Genomic DNA, 25,466 nt, shown 5'->3' on the forward strand with positions numbered 1-25,466 from the left:
AGGAACTGTATAGTTCTAGGTTTCACATTTAAGTCTTTGATCCATCTGGAGTTCGTTTTTGTGTGTGGTGTGAGGTACAGATCTTGTTTCATTTAGCACTTAATCTTATTGAGAATACTTTGTATGTAACTGTTCGCTTCTGTCTCATTGCTTTTAGGATTCTCTTTTTATCTTTAATTTTTGAGAGCCTAACTATGATGTGTCTTGGTATAGATCTCTTTGGGTTTATCCCACTTGGGGTTCATTAAGTTTATTGGATGTGCTTCATTGCTGTTGTTACTGTTAGGTGTCATCAAGTCAGTTCCAACTCATACTGATTATGTGCAACAGAAGGAAACTGTGCCCGGTCCTGTGTCATCTTCATAGTCTTTGTTATGTTTCAGCCATTGCTGCAGTCACTGTGTCAATCCATTTCTTTGAGGGTCTTCCTCTTTTCTGCTGACCCTCTACTTTACCAAGTATGATGTCCTTTTCCAGGGACTAGTCCCTGTTTATAATATGACCAAAGAACCTGAGAAGTAGTCTGGCCATTCCTGCTTCTAAGACAGATTTGTTCATTCTTCTGATAGCCTCTGGTATTTTCAGTATCCTTCTGTTTTTCCAACCACATTTTAAACCAGTCAATCCACACCAAATGAGCCCCCTTTAGGGTTGAGTGTTGCTCTCCTGTTTTTCCTGTGGCTATCTTTCCTGCTCTGTGTAGGTTGCTTCTATCTGAGCTTCCTTTCAGGGGGAGCATAATTAGACATTCCTGCTTCTACAGGATGAGTTATTTGGCACTCACCAGAGGAACCTATAAGGGATCTGTCTTTTTGGTTTCACAGTGGCCCTCTGGTGTTGGGGAAAGGGGCAGTCTCCATTTAGATGACTCTTTTCCTGGCTCCACTGTAGGGACTTTCTGTAGGATTTTGTGTCAGTCCAGCAGCCAACAGTTACTAGGTGAAGTAGGGGCTGTCATGCTCCAAATGTATCTCCAGATAAGTCTACCTTATTGCTATCACAGACTGCCCTGCAGTATGTTGGTTGTGGATGTAATCTACAGTCCAGATGCCTGTTTCCTAGCACACAGCAATTTCAGAGAGCACTTCTCAGGACCAACTGGAAGTAGCAGAAAACTAAGCCAGAACTATGTGCTGCTCCTGTACCCTACCCTCCAAAGGTTTGTACTAATGATTTTAGACACCTGATGCTAACTTAGGGAGCAGATTCCACTCCAGGGGTCTTGTGTAGCAATTCACTACAGGCTTGTAGGTGACAGTCTCTGGGTAGAACAGGGGTTGCCATACTCTTAATGGACCCCAGGGATGTCTATCTTGCTTTCAGAGTCCCTCTGTAGTATGTTGGCTATGCGTGTAGTCTCCATTCAAGATGTCTGCATCCTATTACACAACTCCCTCCCTCAGTCAGCAGTCCTCAACTTTGACCAGAAGGGGAAGTAAGCAGACTCAAATTGATTCCCTGAGAGGTCTCTCCTGTTTGTTTCAAACACCTGAACTATGAGGTATACAGGAAGGCAGACAAAGTGTTGGCTATGAAAGCAGACTCCAAGGCAGAGCTGACTTCACTGTGAATTCTGTAGCTATTCACAGTAGGATTGCAGCTAACAGTATCTGGGTGAGGGGAGGTACTGACACACTACAAATGGACCTCCAGGAAGTACAGTATTGATTTTAGTACAGAATCTTGGGGTCCCATCTCTCTGCACCAGCAGAGGGTATTATGGTTAGAGAAACAGGCTCTTTTCCCAGGGTTAGTTCCCCAGTTCAGAGCAGGGGAGGGGCAGGGACTATGGAAGAGGTGCTTTTCTTACCATATTCAATTCACTGTTGATTCCTTGATTCTGTCTTTCTGCTGTTCTCCACTGTTTTCCTTTGATCCCTGATTAAGAGTCCCTTAAAGCTGAGTGCCATTTCCTTGTTGTATTTGTTGGGGAGAGTCAGAACGCTGGTTCCTATACTCCTTCTTCCCAGAATTTTCACTCTCATTTTAAATTCAGCTCCAATTTCAACTTCCCTATGAATTGTCCCCTGGCCCCTGTGGACTGAGATTATCACTTACTCATTATTTCCCATAGGCCACAATGATAGTGCCTATGACCGGTATGGTCATTATTTATAGCAATCACCTTCATTTGTTCACTTAGTGCTTCCATGTCTGGTATCAGATTTGTTCACATGAGGTGCATATTATTTAGGAAACTTTAGAGGATTTCTCCATAGATAAATATATGTTAACTCATTAACTGATTTTGTCACCAAGACTTCCATAGGAATTTTTCAGTTTAACACTATTTCACCTTACAACTTGAGTTTCTAGAAGATTCTTCATGCACTTAATTGGCATCTGACCTAAACACACAAGCCTAGCGAAAGGTATCCAAAATCACTTACCAGTGAATTATGATCAGCTTCTTCATAGGGATTTTTTGCTCTCCAAGGTAAATGAGGACACCAATTTTCAACCTAAAAAAACATAAATCAGAGATACTAAATACCTTTAGGATATTTCTTTCAATGAATTAATATATGCAAAAAACACTGAGAACAGTACCTGGAGCATATAAGCATTATATTAATGTTGGCTATTATTATTATTAGTCAAACTCCTACACTTACCTAGCAACCCAGGTACCTTCTCAGACGAAATTATCAGCAAAGGTCCAAAGGAGAAAATAACACTATTTTTTGTCCTTGAAAGTGCTTTATAGCCATTGATTACTTAATCTTTTTTTTTTTCAATTTTTATTGTGATTTGGGTGAAAGTTTACAGACAAATTCACTTTTCATACAGCAGCTTACACACACTTTGTCACATGACATTGACTGCAATTTCCCATAATGCAACAGATCCCCTCCCACTTCCTCCCCATAGTTACCTCTTCCCTGTGTCCTTCCCTCCCATGCACTTCTGCCCCCTTAGCTGTCTCCCTGTGCATACACAGCTCTCCCATTCTCCCACGACTGATCTCTCCAAAGAGCGTGTCTACCTAATGTAAATTTTCAGCTCATATGCCTGTCTTTTGTTTGGCTGGAAGCACAGGGATAGGTTCAGTTTCAGACCTGAAGAGCAACTAGGGGCCATAATCTTAGTGGTTCCATCAGGCTCTATCGGGCCAGCAAACCTGGTCCCCTTTTTTTTTTTTTTTTAATGATTTTTAGTTTTATTCCACATTGTACTCCCACTCTATCCAGGATCACCTACATAGATTCCCCCATCTGAGTGGTTGACACTGGCAGCCAGGCCATCTAGTTCTTCTGGTCTCATAGTCGAACAGGCTGAGGATAGCATGGTATACCTTGGACTAATTGTTTCCATGTGTCTTTGGTTTTCTTCATTGTTCTTGGCTCTGGACGAGGAGAGACCCATCATTGCACCTAGATGGCAGCTTGCAACCTTTTAAGATCCCAGTCACTAGTCACCAAAGTAGGATGTGGAACAATGTTTTGTGTAGTATATGACACCTATTAAGCTTGATGTGCCCTACGACTATGGTCCCAAGCCCACAGGTCCAACTACTTCCTCCCTTTAGGTAGCTGGTGGTGGCCAAGAAGTGGCTACAACCTTGTCCCTTGTCAGCTCTATCATATACCTGGGAATTCTTATGTTGTTGTTGTTGTTGTTATGTGCAATCGAGTCAGACCCGACTCATAGAGACCCCTCCTTGGGTTTCTGAGGCAGTATCACTATGGAAGTAGATTGCCCAACTTTCCTTCTGAGGAGTGGCTGGTGGATTTGAACCTCCAGCCTTCTGGTTATCAGTCAAATGCCTTAGGCACTATACTACCAGAGCTCCTTAGGCCCCCCTGCATAGACACACCTAATAGTTCAGCCTGTCCACCCATTTATCCACCAGTATATCAATATTTGCCTTCACTGACAACGCAGTACTGTATGGGCAAAAGGGTTCCTTCCTCTCTGTTGTCTTTACTTCCCATGCATTTCTCTATGTCTTCTTCCTCAATGCCACCATATTGTTCACTCACATTTGGTACACTGCCGTTCTCTTCACCCAAATCAATACTTGTCTCTACCTATCTTAAAGTGTTCCTTTCCTTCCCCTCCCCTCCCATGCCTGGTAACCAACAAAGAAAATTTCCTCCCATATATAAACTTTTCCTTGACTTTTTAAAATAACAGACTAATAGAATATTTGTCCTTCTGTGATTGACTTATTTCACTCAGCATAATGTCCTCCAAGTTCATCCACATTATACGATGTTTGGTAGATTCTACATCATTCTTTAGGGTTGCATGGTATTCCATTGTGTTTATGTACCACAGTTTGGTTATTCATTCTTCTGTTGATGGGCACCTAGGTTGTCTTCATCTTTTGGCTATTGTAAATAGTGCTGCGATGAATATGGGTGTGCATATATTTGTTCTTGTCATGGCTCTCACTTCTTTAGGATATATTGCTAGTAATGGAATGGGTGGGTCAAATGGTATTTCTAATTCCAACTTTTTAAGGAATCTCCATACTGCTTTCCACAGTGGTTGTATCATTTGATGGTCCCACCAGCAGTGTATGAGAGTCCCAATCTCTCCACATCCTCACTGGCATTTGTTACTTTCTGTCTTGTTGATCTTTGCTACTAGTGCTGGAGCAAGATGGTATCTCATTGTTGTTTTGATTTGCATCTCTCTAATGGCTAATGATCGTGAGCACTTCTTCATATGTTTGTTGGCCGCCTTAATATCCTATTTGGTGAAATGTCTGTTCATGTCTTCTGCCCATTTTAAAACTGGATTATTTGTCTTTTTACTGTTGAGGTGTTGGAGTTTTTTATAAATTCTGGAGATAAGTCCCTTGTCAGATATGTCATTGCTGAACATTTTTTTTCCCAATCTGTAGATTCTCTTTGGACTCTTTTGGAGAAGTCTTTGGAAGCACATAAAAATTTAAAATTTAGAAAGTCCCATTCATCTAATTTATCTTCTGTTTTTTATGCATTTTGGATTATACTTGATAGTCTATTTATGTCATAGATTAGGGCCCCTAAATTTGCCCCTAGCTTTTCCTTGAGGAACTATATACTTTTAGGTTTCACATTTAAGTCTGATTCATCTGGAGTTAGTTTTTGTGTATGGTGTGAGGTACAGATCTTGTTCCATATTTCTGCAAATGGATATCCAGTTTTGCCAGCACCATTTGTTAAACAGACAATCTCTTCCCCATTTAATGGATTTAGGCCCTTTGTCAAAGATCAGCTGACCATAAGTCGATGGATCTATTTCTGGATTCTCAATTCTATTCCATTGGTCAATGTGTCTATCATTGTACCAATACCAGGGAATTTTGACTACTCTGGCTATACAGTAGGTTTTAATATTCCAGAGTATGAGACCTCCTACTTTGTTCTTCTTCCATAATGCTTTGCTTATTCGAGGTCTCTTTCCTTTCCATATAAAGTTAATGACTGGTTGTGGTAGTTATGTTTGTGTGTCAACTTGGCCAGGCCTGGTTGAGTGGCTGGGCAGCTGGTGGTAATTATTCCCCATGATGAGACTAGCAATCAACTCCATGGTGGGATCTACCACAAGCAGCTAAGTAGCTGCCTTTGGGATATGGTCTGCTTCCTGTATATAAGGAGAAGCCTTGAGAATGGTCTCTAGCCTATGGCACGCTTGGACTCTGCATGTAGCCGTGTCATTGTTCTGCAGCCTGCCATGCTCTTGCCGACCTGGGGACTTACAATGGACTTGAATTAATGGCCTGCCATGTGGTTTGGTAACATTGGGACTGTGCCATTTTATTAGTCAACCTTGGGCTTGGCAGCCTCAGCAACCAGCAGCTGTCTGAGTGAAGAAAAGCCTCTAGCTTCAGTGGGCTGGGTGCTAGAGGCAGAGCTGAAGCCCAAGGCTGAGGGGCTTTTACCAAGCCCCTAGAGCCTGGCACTTTGAACTCAGACTTAAAGCCTCCAAATTGTAAGAATAAATTCTTGCTTGTTAAGGCCATCCCATTTGTGATATATTCTTGTCAGAGTGGCACTAAGTAACCAGAACATTGGATTTTACATATCCTTAAAGAATATTGATGGACTCTGGATTGGGATTGCATTTAATGTATAGATTGCTTTGGGTAGAAATGACATTTTTACAACATTCAATCTTCCTCTCCATGAGCCTAGTATGTTCTTCCATTTATGTAGATCTCTTATAGTTTCTTGAAGTAGTGTTTCATAGTTTTCTTTATATAAGTCTTTTGTGTCCCTGGTAAGATTTATTCCCAAGTATTTTATTTTATTTTTTTTCGTAGCTATTTTAAATGGTATTGATTTCCTTATTTCTTTTTCAGCAGTCTCTTTGCTGGAGTAGAGGAATCCAATGGATTTTTGTATGGGGATCTTCTATCTTACCACTATGCTAAATCTCTCAATTAGTTCCAGTAGATTTTTGACTGAGTCTCTTGGGTTTTCTAGGTATAGGATCATATCATCATCAAATAGGGATAGTTTGACTTCTTCCTTACCAATTTGTATGCCTTTGATTTTCCCTTCTTGTCTTATTGCCCTGGCTAGGACTTCCAATACAGTTTTGAGTAGAAGTGGTGATAGAGGGCATCCTTGTCTGGTTCCTCTTTGCAAGAGGAATGGTTTCAGTCTCTCTACATTGAGAATAATGTTGGCTGTTGGTTTCGCATAGATGTCCTTCATTATGTTGAGGAATGTCCCTTCTATTCTGATTTTGCTGAGTGTTGATCAGGAATGGGTGTTGGATTTTATCAAATTCCTTTTCTGCATCAATTGATATGATCATGTGGTTCTTTTTTTGTTTGTTTGTTTGATTTGTGTGGTGGATAACGTTGATTGTTTTTCTTATGCTGAACCATCCTTGCATACCTGATATGAATCCCATTTGGTCATAATGAATGATTTTTTGATATGTTGTTGGAGTCTATTGGCTAGGATTTTGTTGAAGATTTTTGCATCTATATTCATGAGGGATATTGATCTTTAGTTTTCCTTTTGAGTGATGTCTTTATGTGGGTTAGGTATCAAGGTTATGGTTGCTTCATAAAATGAATTAGGGAGGATCCTACCCTTTTCTATGTTTTGGAATAGTCTGAGTAGGATTGGTGTCAGCTCTTCTCTTAATATTTGGTAGAATTCTCCAGTGAAATCTTCTGGGCCAGGACTTTTTTTTTGTTGGTAATTTTTTTTATGACCTGTTTCATCTCTTCTTTTCCTATGAGTCTGTTCAACTTTTCCACATCAGTCTGTGTTACTCTAGGTAAGTGGTGTGTCCACTCCTTCCAGATTTTCAACTTTGTTGGAATACAGTTCTTCATAGTATCCTGATACTATCCTTTTTATTTCAATTGGTTGTGTTGTGATGATGCCCATTTCATTTCTTATTCATGTTATTTGTATTATCTCCTTCTTTCCCTTTGTTATGTTTTTCAGTGGATTGTCAATTTTATGAAGCTTTTCAAAAAACCAACTTCTACTCTTGTTGATTTTTTCTAGTCTTTCTATTTTCTGTTTCATTGATTTCTGCTTGAATCTTTATTTCCTTTCTTCTGGTGTCTGTAGGCCTTTCTTGCTGTTCTTTTTCTAATTGTTGGAGATGTTGGTTTAAAGTGTAGATTTTGGCTCTTAGTTTTTGATGTGTGCATTTATTGCTATAAATTGGCCTCTGATCACTGCTTTTGCTGTGTCCAAAAGATCTGGGTATGTTGTGCTTTCATTCTCATTTGATTCAAGGAATTTTTGAATTTCATTTTTTATTTATTCTCTTACCAGGCTTTCTTAAGGAGGATGCTGTTCAGTTTCCATGTATTTGTTCTTTTTCCATTGATCTTCCTTTCGTTGATTTCTAATTTTATAGCACTGTGATCTGAGAAGATGCTTTGCAGTATTTCAATGTTTTTAAATTCATTAAGGCTTTCTTTATGGCCTAACATATGGGCTTCCATGTGCACTCGAAAAGAATGTATATTGTGCTGTTGTTGGCTGAAGTGCTCTGTAGATGTCTATACGGTCAAGTTGGTGGATTATATCGTTTAGTTCTGTGTCTTTGTTGAGTTTCTTTCCAGTTGTTCTGTCTTTCATTGAAAGTGGTGTATTAAAGTCTCCCACTATGACTGTGGAGTCAGCTATTTGCCTTTTCAATTCAGTTAAAGTCTGATTTATGTATTTGGGGGCTCTTTCACTGGGTCCACAGATATTTTCTTGTTCAATTGATCCTTTGATCATTATATAATGTTCTTCCTTGTGTCTTATGGTGGTTTTTGTCTTAAAGTCAATTTGATCACAAATTAGTATTGCCACTCTTGCTCTTTTACAGTTGCCATTTGCTTGATATATCTTTTTCCAACCTTTGATTTTTAGTCTATTTTTGTCTTTTCTGTAAGGTATGTCTCTAGTCGACAGCATATTGATGGGCTATGCTTTCTTATCCAGTCTGCAACTCTCCATCTCTTGAGTAGTGAATTTAATCCACTGACATTCACTTTAATTATTGACAAGTATGAATTGGTTGCTGTCATTTTGTTATGTGTTTTTCCATGGTGTTCCTTTTTCTTTATTCCATATAATTTTCTGTGCTGAACTCATTATGTTTATGAGTTGTGGTATCATTTCCTTTGTTGCTATTATTTTTTTTTACTATTTGCTAAATATTTGTGCTTGTCCTCTTTTTATTGTGATGCGAAAGTTTATCACTTTTCTTTGAGGTTACCCTGTGATTTATAATTTTTCCCTGAGTTTAGAACAGTCCATTCTATCTTGCAACTCTCTGGACTTCCTCACCATTTACAAGTTCTGTAACTACACTATTTTCCCCTCTTTTTGGTTTATAGTTGTCCTTATTTGCCAATTTATGTCTCTGGTTCCCTCTTCATAATGTTGTAAGCTTAATTTAATTTGGATACTTCCATAGCTGTGTTGGTTTCTGGGTTATGTCATCTTGTGTATTAATGGTCAGTTGCTGTTTGCTATTATTGGTTCTCTATTCAAAGGACTCCATTTGGTATCTCTTGTATGGTTGGTCTGGTTTTAACAAATTCTCTTAATTTCTGCTTATCTGCAAATCTCCTAAGTTCACCATCATATTTGACAGAAAATTTTGCCAAATATATAACTCTTGGTTGATAATGTTTCTCTTTTAGGGTTTTATATATACCATCCCAATGCCTTCTCACTTGCATGGTTTCTGCTGAGAAATCAAAACTTATTCTTATTTGTTGTGCCTTGTAGGTAACTTTTTGTTTTTCCCATGCTGCTTTCAAGATTCTTTCTTTGTCTTAATTTTGGTGAGTTTGATGATGATATGTCTTAGTGATTTTCTTTTGGGATCTTCCTGTTTAGAGTTTATTGGACTTCCTGCATGGATATATTCTCATCTTTCATCAAATCAGGGAAGTTTTCTTCCAACAAATTTGGACAATGTTCTCATTGGTTTCATAGTTTCATTTTTTCTCTTACATGTAGGTTATTCCTTTTGATGGTATCCCACATGAACCTTAGGCTTTTTTCATTTTGATTTGATCTTTTTTCTGATTGATCCCTTTCCAAAGAAGTATTCAGGTATTTGTCTTCAATCTCAATAATTCTATGTTTCATTGATTCAGTTCTATTCCTTGGCCCTTTCAATGTGTTTCCTATTGCTGAAAAATTTAGTATTAATCTTCTGGATTTCTATTTGTAGAGTTTGTATCATTTCTAATTTTTCATTTATTTTGTCATTTTTTTCTTGTATTTTCTTCCGAAATTGTGCTAGGGTTTTCTCCTTAATTTTGTCAGTGTTTTCCTTAATCTGTCTCTCAGTTCTTTGAAGATACCTAAGTATAATTCTTTTGAATTTCTTATCTTAAACTCACTGCTGTCAAGTTGGATCTGACTCACAGAAACCCCTCCCTAGGTTTTCAAGGTATGTCTATGGAAGTAAATTGCTCAATCTTCCTTCCCAGGTGAGGCTGGTGGGTTTGAATGGCCAGCTTTTGGTTAGCAGTCAAATGCCTTAGGCACTACACCAAGAGAACTCCCAATTCCTTATCCTAATTCCTTATCAGGGAGTTGCAATGCTGCTTTTTCCTCAGGGATGTGAAAGCAAGTGGACAAAAAACACACCACATAAACACACAGGAACAATCATCCAAAAAAAAAGAAAAGAAAAAGAAAAAGAAAAACAAACTGCAATATCTGGAGAGAGGGCAATAAGAGAAAAAAGGTAGAGTAGGATAATACAGAAGAAAAAAATGGGAAAAATGCAAAAACAAAAATAAGGAATGGGGCAAACCACAAGAAAGGAAAAAATGGGAACCAGAAACAAGGGAGAGAGAAAAAGCTGAAAACTAGAACCTTTCCATTGTTCATGTCCAGAATGTCCTTGTGGTCCCCGGCAAGTGGAGCCTATTCTTAGGTCCTTCAAATCTGAGAGAACGATGTTACTTTAAATATCCAAAATGTTCGAACCTCTTGCAAGCATTCAAAATGGCTGAACCCTCTGGACAGCCTAAAGTCTATGGCTCAGCCCATCTCCCTCTTTGCTGCTTCCCCTTTTATCCACCAGCCACCAGCGCAGTCTTTGGTGCAGCCCCTGGCTAGCAGGGCTGATCTTTAGGTCAATTTTCAGGTCCCAACACCACTTGGCAATATCCAAACTGTCTGCATTCGCAGGATTGCTGACAGACTGCAGCGCTGTATGTCTCCTTTTTCAGTGTTTTCATGCAGGTTCTTCCACTAGTTGGAGTCCAGTCCACTTCTGTATCTTTCCCTTCAAAGCTCAGGGCTCCAGGATTATCCTCTGTATCTGTGTTAATTGGCTCCCCTTTTCTTTGTTGAAGAGGGTCTGTGGAGTCTGTCTGCCTATTCCACTGTGTCACCCAAACCTGATTCCTTAATTTTTTAATCCTTACACTACTACCCAAGAAGAAGAGGGGTCCTTGTTTCAGTAATTTAAAAGACTTAAACACTGAAGAAGTGGGGAATAAGGAGGTAAAGGTGCCTGTGCAACTATTTAGCAAAAGAGAAGAAAGATTGTTTTTTATCTGCTATGGCATGGCATGTATGGAAAGGAAACAGGATGGCATGTGAGTTACATAACTCAACCATGTATATCAGAATTAGGAATAGAAAGTTTAAGGCTGATGGCCAAGGCTTTACTTATTTTCTGGTGATTTACTTCACCCTATCTCAAGGAATAAAGTGCTAAACCTATCAGAGAAAGGGGCAAAAAAACAAAACTTATGATCTTGTAAGGGCTATTCTGGAAAAAGGACTGTTTTGTCAATGAACAAGAGTTTAAAGAGCCGAGAGAAAGGAAGCAAAAGGAAAAATGTCAGATTTTATAGGAGTTACTTCAATAAACTTTACCAAAGAAAACAAAGCAAATCAGTTTCCAGTAAAGGAAACCAAGAATATCATAAGAAATATATTGAGTAATATTGATTCCTAGCCTTTTTATCAAAACTGGCTATATAATTTCAAGATAGCACATTACCTATTTACCAACATAGAATGGGATTATTGGAGGGAAGTAGAGATTCACCAGTAGAATTCTGACCTTCCAGGTGGGAGACCCATGTTCATTTCCTAGCCTATGCACTTCATTTGCAGGCAACAGCTGTCTGTCAGGGGAGGTTTGGATGTCACTATGATGCTGAATAGGTTTCAGTGAAGTTTCTAGACTTAGACTAGGAAGAAAGGTCTGGCAACCTACTTCCAAAAATCAGCCAGTGAAAATCCTATGGATCACAATGATCCAATCTTATTGTGCATGGAGTCTCTGTGAGTCATGAATTGACTCAATGGCAGCTAACAATAACAATGAAATTACTGAAGATGGCTAATAAACAGCCAAGCAGCCCTAGTAGTGCAGTAATTAAGTACTTGTCTGCTAGTTGAAAGGCTGGCAGTTGAAATCCACAAAGTAGCTTCTGTAAAAAATTACAGCCAAGAAAACACTGTGGGACAGTTCTATTCTGTCACACAGGGTTGCTATGAGTTGAAATTGCTTTGACGGCACCTAACAAATACAACAATAATAAATGGTCCCTGGAAATAATTTTTATATGGCTTGGCCAGGTGGATCTATAAAATTAAAGAGGTAGAGAGTAAGGAACATCCTCGGAGGGGTCACTGAATCAGTAGTGGGTGTGTTTGATCACAACTCATGGGTTAGCAGAGCAGAGTCAGACAAGATCATTTGCCCTGTAGCTCTGGGTATGTTTTCAAGAAAAATGTAAGATTCACTAATCCAGAAATTACTCTTTATTCAAGGTGATTTTTACCATGACCAAAAATAACTGGCCTGATTTGCATAAAGCCATCTGCCACTGTAAATAATCTAAAAGCGATAAGCAGAGGGTAGCAAGGCTTGGGGGAAGGTGGAATCCCTTGATAGAAAAAGTGCAATGTTCCCTTTTCTTATGGTGGAATAAAATTAACCACTTGCTACTGAGTCAGTTTTGACTCCTGGGAACCCCATGTGTGTCAGAGTACAACTGTGCTCCACAGAGTTCTCAATTCCTGATTCTTTTGAAGTAGATCACCAGGTCTTTCTCTAAGATGCCTCTGGGTGGACTTGAACCTCCAACCTTTTGGTCAGCAGCCGAGTGTTTCACCATTTGTACCACCCAAAGACTCCAGGACAAAATTAGACTTTACCATGTTTGCAAATGACTCCAGAGACTCTCCATAAGGAAAGTTCAAAAGGTTCTTAAATATAAAAAAAAAAAAAAAAAACAGTAACTTATCTTGCATGCCCATAGTCTAATTACTGATCTTAGAGCAGTACCATCATGAAAGGCATTACCTGGAACCCCACATAAGAGAAAAATGGGAGAAGCTAGTAGAAAAGAAGCCTGCCTATAGATGAAGTCCTGGTTGGTCCCAGCAGCACCACACACATCTGTGCCTCATATTCTTAGGCTAGATTGAATTATTCAGTGCAAATTAAATTTTTGTAAATGGACTCAACAAAACACTGCTGTAAAACATATTTATAACATGAAGACTTCAAATGGATTGCAGACATGACTTGAGATCTCCAACCCCACACACATGCACCCAATAAAAAGAAAGGAGCATTAGCAAGCAGGGCAGAGACTTGCAGTCAATCTCATACCAAAGAACTAAATTCACCCAGCAACATGCCAAGAAAAAATTTCCCTGTGAGTAGGATAATAGACAAAGATGAAATAAGACTGTGAATAAAGAAAATGAACCTAAAGGAGAGACATTAGTGAGACCAAATATTGAGAAAGGACAATACAGTCAAGCATTGTTTAATGTTCACAATATGGTCTATGAAACTGCAATTATGTGATTTGGACATTATGTGAACACCAAATTATATAAAGGCAGCCCTCAGATTATGAACAAGTTCCATTCTAAATCTATTTTTAAGTCGAATTTGTATGAAGTTGGAATAATTAGGTATGGTTTATATCTAACGTCAGTCAAATGTTTTGTCTATGTATAAAAAATATTAAAGAAATACTCCCAGATAAGCTAAAACATCTTTAACATAATAATACAGTAATAATAATAATTTTTTGATGCACAGGGCAAAGTAGTGCCCATTTGTTATTACAAACCATTGTATGCACCTTAATTTTTTTAAATATTTTGGCTTACAGGGGTTAAGACCACAGGTACATATGTAATCACACATTGCCTAAATGTTATACATGGTGCATGATTGTACATTCCTGTCTGCTCCCTCATCCCAGGAAGAATCTTGCAAGATTCACTCTTCTGAAAATTTGGTCCAAGGTGATCTTCTAAAATATTACTTCCCTATAGAATACTCCAGACTTTAATTCCTCTTTGAAATTGATCATTTGTCTCAGTTCTTACTCTGAATCACTGGATAATATCTTTTGAGGCTCCAAGGGCACATCTCCAAGTATGGAAAATAGAGTTGTTCTATTTTAGCTTTTAGCTAGAAATCTTACCACTACACATTTACTCGTAACAGTGGAAAAATCAATTATGAACATCTTGACAATAGAATGATGAGGGTGGGTTTTTAAGGCTGTTGTTTTTGTACACAATGATAGGATAACTGGTTAACAAAATAATTAAATTTTACATAAACCAATTATCCCATGGGGAGAGGAAAAAATACATTTCTTTTTTTTTCTGAAATCTCTGAGGATTACTAGGATTGGAAGACGGCCAGCACTGGCAATAACTCCAAGTACTAAAACAAACAGCCCTCAAATGAGCAACATTTTCCTAAATAAGAGTGTCATTAATAATCTTCAGGGAAAATCTTGCTCTAGACTAGTAACTCAACCTCCTTATCCATCACTTGGTTTTCTGTCTGCTCCATCCAGGGTTCTTTAATGAGTTAAGCCCGCCTTAACAACATCACGCCAGTAAAGATGCACTCTAGAATGAGCTCACCGCCTGTCTGGCCTGGAGGGTCCCCAATTTCAAATTATTCTTAACTGCTCTTCTCCTTCTTGGCTCTCAGAACCCTAGTGTCTACTTCTGCCTGTGGTCACCTTCTTTCGCATACTACTTTAGCCACACATTTGCAACTGAGACTGTTATAGATTGAGTTTTGTTGCCCCAAAATATGTATCATAAATCTTAACCTCAGTACCTGTGGATAAGGAGCTATGGTGGCATAGTGGATAAGGCATTGGGCTGTTAATCAATGCTAACCAGCAGTTCAAACCCATCAGCTGCTTCGTGGAAGGAAGACAGGGTGATCTACTTCCATAATGATTTACAGTCTTGGAAATCCAATCAGGGTCATTATGAGTTGGAAACAGGATGGCAGTGAATTTGGTGTTTGGTATTCCTGTAGATATACCACTATTTGTGAATAGGGATTTTCTTTGTTATTTTAATAAGGCCGTATCAGTGTAGGGTGTGTTTTAAGCCAACCACTTTAGAGATAAAAGAGACTAGATGAAGCACAGAGAAGCAAGGAAGCAAAAATGGAAAAAGATTGATGCGATGTGGAGATCACCAAGGAATCAAGGAAGAGAAGCAGAAAGAGACAAGGATTTCCCCCTACATCAGAGACAGCATTCCCCTAGAACAAGTGTGTTGGATTCAGACCTCTAGCCTCCCAAAATCTGAGAAAATAAATTTGTTCTTTAGTTACCCACTTGTGGTATTTCCGTTACAGCAGCACTAAGACATTAGAACAGTGACCCCTGTACTTTCCCTGAGCCACGGCTTTATCTTCTCTCTCATTGAAGGTACCATGCTGTGGCACTGGATGTCCCCATTGTCCACTCCATCTTGTCAGACTCTGGGCTGACTCTGCCCTGCCTCAAGCAAGCCCTCAGCCCAGGAAGGGGACTGAGGATCCTTAAAAAAACAGCTTATAATTCACCACCATAAGTCTAAGAATTGAAAACAGTGTGAGTTCATGACAACATGCACACAACAACAATCAATAGAGGAGCAAAATCATTACTCTAATAACCTTCAATCTGAAGGCAAAACTCCTTGCACATGAACTAATCTTTTTAGGTCACTAGCTCCAGGCCACAATATGAAGAGCTGGCAAAAAAAGGAAAAAGAGAAAGACAAACCAAGCTAGAACTTTGGAACATTAATGCTTATTCCATGGAGAGGATCCTATAAATCATTTTTCTTGAATGAGGAGATATAAAATAAAATAATTTAATTTTTGACATTACTCCTCCCAATGATTTAAACTGCTTTGATGTGAGTAGGCCTTGCAGCTTAATCATGAGCACTGTGAAACAAAGAAATTCTCTGGGTCCCTAAACAGAGCTAAACTAGGTCAGGCTTACTTTCAAGGTCCATAGGATAGACAATTTATTACATTGATGAAAAAAGAAATCACTAATAGATACCTATATAGCTCAAGTTGAAATTTAAAGGTGGGGGTGGGTGGGAAGGAAGTAATAAAATTATAGCAAACAGAAGGAGATTCAACATATATATGCAAGTACTTAGGTATAGGATGACAAAACACTTTATAGTAACTAACGTTCTGTTCTTTTAAAGAAATAATGATCAGGCCCAATTCTGGCCTCTTCTCTTATGATTAATGTGATATAGTTTGTTGTAATGGATCACTGACATATAGAATCTCATGCTGTAATTTTCAGAGAGTAAGGACAACCAAAACTAAATGAAAAAATGTATAGGCAAAGTCTGAGATTATCTCTGGGTGATAGTGTTATGGGTGTTTTTCACTTTCTTCTTTTTGCTAATCAAAACAGCGTTATTTTTTTACAATGAACATTTTTTCATGCTAAACTTTTATTTCAATATTATGTAACTGCATAAATATAAATATTTGTTCAACATACAATAATTATGCCATGCATAAGGAATTCCTTAGAGAAAATAAGACTGCAAACACTTTATTGCACAGATCTTAACAAACTTCTAAGCTGGTAGATTCACAATGAACCTTTATTAATAGAACACTTTTTTAAAGGAGTTATATTATATAAATGTCATTATCATTTACTACAGGCTTATTAGTGCCAGGCCTTCTAGAAAAGAACCCCAAAACATCTGTATGCATTACATCATTTAATTGTCTAGAGTATCTTATGACGTGGGTACGATCACCATGTTGTTGCTGTTAACTGCTGTCAAATCAGTCCCCAACTCATGGTGAATCTACCTACGCAAATGGAAGAAAACATGGCTCCTCACAATCTCCATCATCAGTTATAGGCAGGACCATTGGCTGATTTTTGGAAGTAGACTGCCAGGCTTTTCTTCCTAGTCTGTCTCAGTCTGGAAGCTCTGCTGAACCTATTCAGCATCATAGCAACACATAGCCTCCACTGACAGACAGGTAGGTGGTAGCTATACATGAGGTGCACTGGCTCAGCCTAGAACATGAATCTCCCACACGGAAGGCAAGAACTCCACCACTGAACCACTAGTGCTTCACATGCCTATGTTGCGTGTGAGGAAATCAAGACCTAAAGGGGTTGAGAAACTTGCAGAGGTAACCTCACTAGAGAAAGTGACCAGGCTGGATGACAATTCATATGTGTTGCTCTCTTGACAAGGATAGAGCACAGCCACCTTAAAGACCAAGGCTGAGTGGGGAAAGAGGATTGAATGTGGAACAGCCAAAATAGATTCTACACCCAAATCTGCAAATAACTAGGAATGTAACTTTGAACCACTTGACTTTCAAGTATTCTCATCTACAAAATGAAGGAGTTGAATGGAGTAGTGTCTTAATTCTATCATCCTAGAGCTAAAAGAAATCATGTTACGCCATCCTGTCAGGCTAGTTGGTTATCTACCAAAAGAATACAGTTGCCTATATATCAATACACTGAAAGTTTATGTATCTGATTCATTTGATATTTTTATTTTATATATATATATATATACACACACACACACACACACACACCCCCCACACACACATACATATATACATTTACATACATGAATGTGTGTGTCTCTCTCTCTTTCTCTCTCTCTCTCTCTATATATATATACATATATAGACACACATACATATATACATAAACATTTAAATGTTACACACACACATAAGGAGCCCTGGTGGTGCAGTGGTTAAAGCATGCAGCTGCCAACTGAAGCGGTGGCTGTTCAAATCTATTAGTTGCTCCATGGGAGAAAGATGTGGCAGTCTGCTTCCATAAAGATTTATAGCTTTGGAAACCCTATATGGCAGTTCATAGATTGGGCAATAATCTACTTCCATAGAGATACCACCTTGAAAACCCAAGGAGGGGTTGCTATGAGTCAAATCAACTCAACGGCAGTGAGTCTGGTGTTTTTTTGGTGTATACAAACACACACACACGTGTATGTGTGTGTATGTATGTATGTATGTATGTATGCTACACTGATGACATATCAAATGGTGTTACTCATTAAGGGATACATGTGGCAAAAAAAGCAAAGGACTTCCCTACCACACTTCATATCCTGCCCACTCCACTTTCTAAAGTTTCAAAAAGGAAATGCTAAAAGTAAAAGGTATATACATGGATAAGTGTGTCAGCTACCTAGATTAGTCTTCTGCACCAAACACTTTAGCTGATTAATATTTTATCCAAACTGTTTGAAATGGTTGTATATGGGTGGCTGAGCTGGGCTGGGCTGGGCTGATGGTGGGATGACAAAAGATAACAACCAAAGCTGCAATATGAGCTAAGCACTAGGACAGGCACTTTACACACATTATCCCAGTTGGTCTTCAAAAGAATCCTTTAAAAATGCCCATTTTCACACCAGATAAAGATACTGAGACACAGACAGATAGAACCTCTTTGCCCTTGAGCACAGAGCTAAGGACAGGAGCCAGGGTCTGAAATGACATCTGTCTCACTCCGGAGTAGAAGACTTCCTCACCACCTAACAATTTATTTCTACAGTCCCATAAGCATAGTCCAATCTTCAATAATGGAGTATTGTTGCCTAAATCTTCTATATAAAATCCTTTAAAAAAATTTATTAAGTTCTTACTGTGAGACCATATTATAAGATCACGGAAGTGAGACAGCTCCCTGTTTCCTACTCTTGTCCCTACTCTTCTGTTCTGCACCTAGCAGCAAGAATGGTCTTTTTAAACCCTAAAATGGATCACATATACTTATTCTACACTTACTCAAAATCTTCCATTGCCCCTCATTATACTCAGAATAAAATCAGAATTTATATCCAGATCCTACAGAATTTGACCTCAATGCTTAAATGTCTATCTCACACATCCTGCCCTACATACACCTTATAAGTCCGAAAGCATGCCAAGTTCATCCACACTTCAGTAGGGTTGCCAGACTGGGAGATGGGGAGGAGAGAGAGAGGATGCTCACTTAAATTTGAATTTCACATAAACAACCATTTGTTTAAGTATATTTCATGTAGTATTTGTGATATTCTTATACTTAAATTATTCATTGGGTATCTGAAATTCAAATGTAACCAGGTGTCTTACATTTTCTCTAGTAACTCTATAACCCAGAAACCTCAGGGCTTTTGTATTTGCTGTTCTTTCTACCTGAAATACTTAATTCCAGAAAGTTCCATGCCTAACTTCTTTCTTTTCTTCTACTCTATGCTCAAATTTGTCCTCAGAGAAGCCTTCCCTCACCTATATACCTGGTCACTTGACACTCTTACCCAACTTATTTTTCCTCAGATTACTCACTTCATGTGGAAATTGTTTTATGTGTTGGTCTATTCATTATTTGCTGCTGTGGTTGTTCGGAGCCATTGACTTGATTTTGACTCTCAGCAATTCTACAGGACAGAGAAAAACTGTCCCATAGTTTTCTAGCCTGTAATCTTTACAGGAGCAGATGACCAGATCTTTCTCCCATGGAGCCACTGGGTGGATTAGAACTGCTAATATTTCAGTTAGCAGCCGAGGGCTTAACCATTACACCCCATCAGGGCTCCACTGCCCCATTACAATAGTTAAGTCTTTTGAGGACAGAAACTTCATCTGTCTTGTTTACTGCTATATCATAGATCCAATTGAGATCTATGCCTGGCACACTGATCATCAATGGCTTCTAACAACACAAAAAGAGGGAGCATCAACAATATGTGCCTCCTGACAGGGGTACAGAATACCATCCATGAAGTGGTCTTGCAACAAATACTGAGCCTGACTCTGATCAGTCTCAGATCTAACTAACAATTTAAAGGAAATATAAGGGAGAGAGAAACAAGTTAGCCAACAACAGAGATTCAATAATCAAAATTCAAAGTATAAAAACTCTGTAAGACAAATGAAGTTGTATCTTCAATAAAAATTCACAAGAGGAAAAAACAAGAGATGAAGGGGAACCTAAAATAAAAGATATCAACTATTGGTAATTCATGGTTCTCATTTGAAACCCAATTTAAATAACTCAACTTGAGTTTATAAGATGATCCAGAAAATGTGTTTGCGACTTGGTATTTGATACTATTAAAGAATTAACATTAATTGTTAGGTATGCAAAGATAACATGGTTATGTGTTTTAAAAGATTCTCCTTCTTTTAGAGATATATACTGAAATATTTATAGATGATATGATGTCTGGGATTTGCTTCAAACCAAGGTAGCGCAGTCAAGAAATCAGACGTCACATTGAACTGGGCAAATCTGCTGCCAGAGACCTCTTTAAAGTGCTGAAGAGCAAAGATATCTCTTTGAACATTAAAGCGTGCCTAACCCAAAAACCAAAAAAAAAAAAAAAAAAACTCACTGCCATCAAGTTGGTTGAGATTCATAGGGACCCCTCCTTGGGTTTCCGAGGCAATATCTCTATGAAGGCAGATTGCCCAATCTTTCTTCCTAGGAGTAACTGGTGGGTTTGAACTGCCAGCCTTCCAGTTAGCAGTCAAATGCCTTAGGAACTACGCCACCAGAACTCTCAAGCTGTGATATGTTCAATAGCCTCATATGCATGTGAAAACTGTACAATGAATAAGGAAGACTGAAGAAGAGTTGATGCTTCTGAGTTGTTGTGTTGGTAAAGAATACTGAAAGTATCACGGACTGATAGAAGAACGAATAAATCTATCCTGGAAGAAGTGCAGCCGGAATGCTCCTTGGAAGTGAGAATGGAGAGATGTTGTCTCACTTACTTCATTCATGTTGTCAGAAGGGACTAGTCCCTGAGGATGCCATACTTCATAAAGTAAAGGGTCATCAAAAAAGGGGAAGACCCTCAACAAGACAGACTGACACAGTGGTTGCAACAATGGGCTCAGGAATAGCAAGTCTTGTGAGGATGATGCATGACTGGGCAGTGTTTCATTCTGTTGTATATAGGATCACTATGAGTTGGAGCCAACTCAATAGCACCGAGCAACAATGACAACAAGGAAGGGCATATGGGTGAAATGAGATTGGCTCTGCCTTGACAAATGTTAAATTTGAGTAATGGGCACATGGGGGTTCATTATACTCTTTACTCTTCTCTTTTATAAATATTTGACATTTTCCATACTGAAAAAGTTAAAAAAGAAATTAATGATAATCTATTGGCATGCAACAAAAATTACTAGAGAAAATGTGTAAGTGTGCAGGAAAACAAATTGGCGATGATAGCATTGAAGCCCAGGCTGTCACATTTATTACAAACCCAAACACCAAACAGTTGCCACTGAGTTAACGCTGAGTCACATGACTTCATGTGTGTCAGAGAAAAACTATGATCCTCCATAGGATTTTCAGTGGCTGGTTTTTGGGAAGAAGATCAGCAGGCCTTTCTTCTGAGGTATATCTAGGTGGACTCAAATGTGCGGCCTTTTGTTTAGCAGCTGATGGTATTAAGGGTTTGCCCTCGCTGGGGACTCCATATTTATTAGAAATAGCAGTCAAAGAAGTACTGGGTTTGGGTTTGGCACGCCTGTTCTTTCTCCCTCTAATTTCTGTAAGGCTGAGGCCAGAGGAAGAAGTCTAAATGTAAATATTGTAGTATCTGAAACTTATAAACAGACAAGAAGTATCACTAAGAAGATGGACTTGAGAGAGGGAAGAGGATGAGCTAAGAAAAATGAGAAATTAGTTAGGCTGACTGATAAATAGCCTACTCTCATTGAGTTGATTCTGACTTAAAGCAATCCTACAGGACTGAGTAGAACTCCCCTATAAGGTTTCCAAAGCTGTTAAATCTTCATGAAAGCAGACTGCCTCATCTTTCTCCTGGAGAATAGTCAGTAGGTTCAAATCGCCAACCTCTTGGTTAGCAGCTGAATGCCTTACCCACTACACCACCAAAGCTCCTGATAAATATTGTTCTATAAATTCAGGACTGTGTTTTATAAAAATCCTTTTTCTAAGGATGCCTAGAATTCAGGTAACAAGAAGAAAAAATACACATAGATGAAACAGATAAAAATGAAGGCTAAATTCAGGAAATGAAACAAACATTATTATTAATCTGTATTATACCCTCTTCTGCCAAGAAACATTATTTCACTGAGAGAAAATTTCCAATTTCAAATGTCTAAGCATTTAAAAGGTGTGTGTTGGCAGTCTCATATAACAGTCTAGTGATATTTTTAAAGTACTCCCCAATCCACACCAAAATATGAGTTATATATTTTCATTCAGGTTTTAGCTTCCTAAAGACCTAAAGAGTCTATTCTTTACTACTGCCCACCTTGACAAATTAGTCTGTGCAACACCATTTCCAAGTTATCTTTAGCAGCCAACACAGCCCATAAATCCAGATCATTGTACTAGTTATTAGGATTTCATTTCATGCTCACATTCACAAACATTTAAGCTTTCAACCTTTGCTGTTGGGCATTAATCTTAGCATTAATCAAGGGATTAAGTATGCTGAATTTAAACTCAAGGTTAACAGCATGCTCAGCCAATATTAGCTTTACATACTGCCAAGGGAGAGGAGAAAGAAGCAAAGACCTTTATGCCTGTAGTTCATGAAATATAAGAACCAGATTGATAAGTAAGGCATGAAATTGGTTCTTTTGTTGCTTTATGAAAGAGTCACACACACACACACACACACACACACAGGTACACACATGTGCACACATACATACTCACTAATATGGTCCAAAAATGGCATTCGAAGCAACAGCTTGTACACATCCTAAGATCTAGCTATCAATCACCATGCAATCTGATTATCCCATGGTAACTGTATTTGCAATGGCAACAGACATAAAATTAAATTTTAAAAAAAAGCACAAAATATTAAGAAGGTTAGAAAGGACTGACAGTTGCTAACTGCTAGAAAGAGTATGTAAAGAGAGAAAAAATGTGTGGGTATCAAATACTGAAGCATCATCTATCCATAGAACATCATTAGGAGTGAAGAAATTCATTCTAGATTTTGGGAAAGCTGATAGAAGTAAAAGACTCAGTGAAGAGCTAAGTTAATATACCTGAAACAATGACATTCAGAGTAATTATTTTATAGGTTTTTGTCTCTATAACGGGAGTAGTTACATGGCTCACAAAAACAGATACAGAAAATAAACTGTCTGATGTTCTGGAAATGCAAGGCTGCCTAATGAATCATTCACTCCCTGCTACCACTTGGATTGGCTGAGCACCTGCTATCTGTGAGTTATGGCCTCAAGAGCTGATGCTGATTCTCTTTTTTGGGGGTAGGGTATCATGAAAATTATGGAGGATTAGAAAACTAGCAACAAAGAATGATTAATTTAAACCAGCTACATTCAAGCCATATTTCAAACACAAGTGTATATGAACAGAGAATAGAATGCAAAGTAAATGGTTACAAATTACTAATCTGATTTCAGTTTTCCTTCTACATGTAGGGGTAACAGTAATGGAAAGTACAGGACTTTAGAGACAAGCAGCTTAAACTCTCTGAGTTATTTATGAGTTGGCTCTCCATTACCCCTTAGAATTGGGGAGATACTGAAATGAAAACATGCATTTGAGGGGGATGGCATACAGTGGCAGCCCAACAATGTTTCATTCTTTTATTGTCTGCTACCCAAACACCAGTGTCTCTTGATGGTGCAAATAGTTAAGTGCTCAACTGCTAAATGAAAGGATGGTGGTTCAAGTTCACCCAGAGAAGCCTTGTGAGAAAGTCCTGGCAATGATGTCCTTCTAAAAAATCACCCACTGAAAACCCTATGGAACACAGTTCTACTCTGACACACATGTGATTTTGTGAGTTGGGAGTTGTCTCAATGCCAATTTGATTATCAAAACCCCAACCCTACATGAGGGTAAGGACTAGATTTTTACCTCCACATCCCCAGTTCCTAATTCAGTGTCAGAAACAAGAAAAGCAACTGTAGGGCTATTGTAAAGGGAAATATTGATTGCTTCACTTCCTGTGAATTAGCAAAGATGTGTAGACTCCAGGTTGGTAAGGTGTGATAGCTGGAGCTGTGTGTCAACTTGGCTGGACCACAATTCTGTGTGGTTTAAGCTGCTGTGATGTGGTTATTCCCATGATGGGATCAGATGATTATGTTTTGAGCAAGCAATTTGGTGAAAGGGAGTTTCCCTAGGGATGTGACCTGCTCCCAGTATATCCAAGGACATCCTGGGAAAAGAGATATTCTTCTGAGGATTGGGATTCTGTTGTGCTGCCTACAACTGTCCGTGAGTGAAAAGTCCACCATTCGGCCTGGAGATCTTGGATTTATCATTCCTTGGAGTCAACAGCTGATGTACTGCCTTCCAGCCTTGAGCTCCTCAGCCCCTGTGGTTGCAAGAGTTGGGAAAAGCCTCCAGCTTGATGTGAAAAAGCCTCCAGCTTGACGTTTGATCCATGAACTTTGGACTTGGTAGCTTCTATAAGTGTGTGAGCCATTTTCTTAAGATAAATTTATATATATATAAATATGTACACACACACACACACACACATATATATATATATAAACTTTACTGGTTTTTGTTTCTCTAGAGAACCCAGTCTAACACATTTGGTACCGGGAGTGGTTCTACAGAGACAAAATCATAAGGATGGGCTTCCTAAATTGGTTCTCCGGTATGATTAATCTTTAAGACACTAGTGACCCTGTGTCTGTTAGTAAAGAGGGCCCTGATAATCCATGGCATGAGGTGGCAACATTAATATGTGAAATAGCACCACCAATAGATCAAGTTCTTGTGAGAAGTGATGCTCTGGGTGATCAGGTATTTGATACTTTTCTGCAATTTTGTCAGCATGAGGAGTATAAGGAAGATGGTTGGTTGGTCCTACTTACGCTAGACAAAGTGGTGAAAGAGCAAGATGCACTCAGAGGTGCTGAGTCTCAGTTTAAGCGCTGCATAAAAGGCCTCCGTGCTTCCAGTTGTGCTCTGAAAGAAAGCTTTATATTTTTTAGTAACAGAGCTGATATTGCTGAAAACCAAACTCAGAGTCTTATTGTAAGGATGGCTGAATTAAAATGCCAACTAAATTGCCAACCCAGAACACTGTCTGACGTTAAAGTGAGGGCACTGATTGGAAAAAAAATGGGATCCTGAAACCTGGAATGGGGAAATACGGACAGATAATCAGGAAGATCAGGATATAGAGCCTGTAAATTCTGTCTAATCCCCCCATCTGAAGGCATTACTGTAAAACCATTATCCCCTCCCCCTCAGTTTGATGTTGTTGTTGTTAAGTGCCGTCGAGTCATTTCCAACTCATAGCTACCCCATGCACAGCAGAACGAAACACTGCCCGATCCCGCGCCAGCCCCACAATCCCTGCTATACTTGACCCCATCATCGCAGCCACCGTGTCAATCCATCTCGTTGAAGGCCTCCCCCTCTTTCGTCAACCCTGCACCCTACCAAGCAGGACATCCTTCTCCAGGGAATGGTCCCTTCTTACAACATGATCAAAATAAGTGGGACAAAGTCTGGCCATCGCAACAAACATATGAAGAAATGCTCACGATCATTAGCTATTAGAGAGATGCAAATCAAAACAACAATGAAATAACATCTTGCTCCAGCACTAGTAGCCAAGTTCAACAAGACAGAAAATAACAAATGCTGGCGAGGTTGTGGAGAGATTGGGACTCTCATACACTGCTGGTGGGACTGTAAAATGGTACAACCATTG

The 25,466-nt window shown here is 38.9% G+C and overlaps 1 protein-coding gene across 1 annotated transcript in view; it reads right to left on the minus strand.

Annotated features, from left to right (window-relative positions):
* MGAT5 (alpha-1,6-mannosylglycoprotein 6-beta-N-acetylglucosaminyltransferase) overlaps window positions 1-25,466 on the minus strand; it is a 381,222-nt gene that overhangs the window by 218,173 nt on the left and 137,583 nt on the right. Inside the window, exon 5 of the mRNA XM_007937586.2 lies at window positions 2,391-2,462. Coding sequence (XP_007935777.1) covers window positions 2,391-2,462 — 72 coding nt within the window. The remainder of the gene's footprint in view (window positions 1-2,390; window positions 2,463-25,466) is intronic.

Source organism: Orycteropus afer, unplaced genomic scaffold (assembly GCF_000298275.1).
Source record: "Orycteropus afer afer isolate SDZICR_OR568_19922 unplaced genomic scaffold, OryAfe1.0 scaffold00004, whole genome shotgun sequence".
Taxonomy (NCBI): Eukaryota; Metazoa; Chordata; class Mammalia; order Tubulidentata; family Orycteropodidae; genus Orycteropus; species Orycteropus afer.